Source organism: Etheostoma spectabile, chromosome 1 (genome assembly GCF_008692095.1).
Source record: "Etheostoma spectabile isolate EspeVRDwgs_2016 chromosome 1, UIUC_Espe_1.0, whole genome shotgun sequence".
Classification (NCBI taxonomy): domain Eukaryota; kingdom Metazoa; phylum Chordata; class Actinopteri; order Perciformes; family Percidae; genus Etheostoma; species Etheostoma spectabile.
The window spans coordinates 31,180,517-31,183,514 of NC_045733.1; the positions used below are offsets into that span (position 1 = coordinate 31,180,517).

Below are 2,998 nucleotides of genomic sequence, written 5' to 3' on the forward strand. Positions count from 1 at the left end.
AGGAAGCAGAAAAGATACAATTTAAGCTCAAGGAATTAGATACTCACTCAACTCACTGATTGGATTTCCTGTTGTTCCCTGCAACACAATGCACAACATTGCACTTTAAAAAATATTTTACATGATAATTTGGTTTCTGTCAAGTGAAAACCATCTTTGTGAAAAAGTGCTTTTTAAAATTGTAATTGATTTAAATTAAAGGATAACATCCTTTAAAAAAACAACTAAATCAGGGTTGTCAAACTCAACTTCACTAAGGGCCACACTTGGAAATAAGAGTCACATCAGGGGCCAGACATGTAGAGTGTATTGACATGCTTTTATTTAATCAAAGTCCAACATATTTGACTGTATTTTGCATGTCTCATATAGCTTTCTCACTCAGTTATGTTGACATAAAGCCCTGAAAAAAGATCCTTAACCATGATAGGGTTTTGCAAAACAATGATGACATTTCACAGCATCCTGTTTCACAGCCTGAATATGAAAACTCTCTCTCTTCCTGAGTCTCAAAGTCAGCAAATCCGCCAAAATCTGATTTGAGTGTTGCATAAATACAATTTAAAAAGAGTTTCCCGTCTTTTTGGTTTCTGGTGGGCCAAAAATCTGTTGTGAACCTAAATTGATTCGGGCCGGATCAAAGTCACGTCTAAGTATCTTTATTAGTCTCCCTAAGGGGGAAGTGTGTTTGGACACATTGGGAAATATACGGCAGGAGTTACACGAGAGACACACTAAAAGCACCAGATTAAAACACTTAAAAGAAAAATGACAGTAACATCTGGGCTACTCAATCAGCTGTGCAAGTTAAAATTAAATTTTCTATACAAGAAAAGCTACCTTCCCACATTCTTCTGTTCTCGCATACATTATAAAAACACTCTTCCTACTTCCATAACATCCATGCATTTGCATAAAGAAACGTTCATTATTATTCCTAAATATCCATAATTCAGTTAAAAATGTGCATTCATTCCTGACTCATATCCCTACATAATTAGTCAGATGTACAATTGTGACTGAATGTACAAAAATTTGGGGACTTGTAAATTTCCATACTAATCCATTATAGACAGAATACCAGCTGATTGGTTGGGGGGGGGGGGGGCTGGATTATGCAACATCTACATTGCCCATCATCAGCAACCATTCCTTCAAGTACCAAGGCTCAATTCTTACTAATCTGATCATTTTTTTAAAATAACTGAGAAACACATTGGAGAAGCCTTTCGCATATGTAAGCACATAATGTAATATGAAAAAATGCCCTGGGGCAAAAAAACAATGCAACTGATCACAGCTGGTAGTCTGTCTATAAAGGAGTGCAATGGGGATTTCTAAGGTTTGACCAGTAGTGGAGTAGGGATCAAAACTTGCGTGGGGGGGTTTGGCACGTGAACCAATTACTTTCAAATTGCACCAAACTCATAACAATCAGAAGGAGTCAGATTACGGGAGAAGGTTGGTAGCGACGGAAGAGGACGGAAAGATCACTGGAGTCATGGTGCTGGTCTCTCAGCTTAAACTGCAATCTGAAAAAAAAAGTCCAATATGAACAGAGTTTGGTGGTAAGGAACACATTTTAATACAAGTGCTGAATGTGATAGAGTGATAGAAGACTGTAGGATACCTGTGTTACCTGGACTCTGGGTGCTGGATGCAGTAGGTGTTCAACTCTGGCTTTTTATAGGCAACTAGCACTGGGTGTGTCCAGGGTCACTTTATCTTTATTCTTAGCTGTCAGTTAACATTGGCTTATTAGGCTGAAGAGAAGAATAATCTCACAGGGAGTGTTCTGATTCTTTACTTAGTAAAGGTAAATGGCTGGATTTATAGCGCTTTCTAGTCTAGACTACTCAAGGCGCTTTTACACTCACAGGAAACATCACCATCACACACATTTCATACACTGTGGCTGAGGCTGCGGACAAGGTGCCACCTGCTCACAGATACACACTCACACGCATCACACTCCGATTGCATTACAGATTGGGGGCAACTCGGGGTTGAGTGTCTTGCCCAAGGACACTTCGCATGGGGATTGAACCACCAACCTTCCGATTGGCAGGCAACCGCTCTACCACTGAGACAAGCCGCAGTAACCCTTCTCTCTGTGAGTAAAACGTAAGCATTATGCACAAACACTCGCCCATTTATTTCATTTTTATATGATTATTATAACTCATGGCTAATGTATAACAGATCAACCTCCCGTTTTCAAAGTTTCTGGTTACAAGTTTGGGTACTTTCAACCAATTGCCCCAAGGTAACATGGATGATTTCATATAACGCTCTTTGTAAGTAAAGTGACGGATCGGGATCAGTACTTTCAATAATTCTGTTTTTTGTTAATTAATTTCTGAACCTTTTAGCCTGAGTCTCAAAGTCAGCAAATCCGCCAAAATCTGATTTGAGTGTTGCATAAATACAATTTAAAAAGAGTTTCCCGTCTTTTTGGTTTCTTGTGGGCCAAAAATCTGTTGTGAACCTAAATTGATTCGCGGGCCGGATCAAAGTCAACGTGTAAGTATCTTTATTAGTCTCCCTAAGGGGGAATGTGTTTTGGACACATTGGGAAATAATACGGCAGGAGTTACACGAGAGACACACTAAAAGCACCAGATTAAAACACTTAAAAGAAAAATGTACAGTAAACATCTGGGCTACTCAATCAGCTGTGCAAGTTAAAAATTACCATTTTCTATACAAGAAAAGCTATCCTTCCCACATTCTTCTGTTCTCGCATACATGACTTACAAACACTCCTTCCTACTTCCATACACATCCATGCATTCTGTCATAAAGAAACGTTCATTTATTCATTCCTAAATATCCATACATTCAGTTAAAAATGTGCATTCATTCCTGCATTCATATCCCTACATACATTTAGTCACAGATGTACATTTGTGACTGAATGTACAAAAATTTGGGGTCACTTGTAAATTTCCATACTAATCCATTATAGACAGAATACCAGCTGATCTGGTTGGGGGGG

General features: G+C 38.7%; 1 protein-coding gene across 1 annotated transcript in view; it reads right to left on the reverse strand.

The window, feature by feature from the left end:
• LOC116688077 (high choriolytic enzyme 1) overlaps nt 1–2,998 on the reverse strand; it is a 9,900-nt gene that overhangs the window by 6,448 nt on the left and 454 nt on the right. Inside the window, exons 2-3 of the mRNA XM_032513879.1 lie at nt 1,454–1,467; nt 48–79 (exon numbers count right to left, since the gene is read on the reverse strand). Coding sequence (XP_032369770.1) covers nt 48–79; nt 1,454–1,467 — 46 coding nt within the window. The remainder of the gene's footprint in view (nt 1–47; nt 80–1,453; nt 1,468–2,998) is intronic.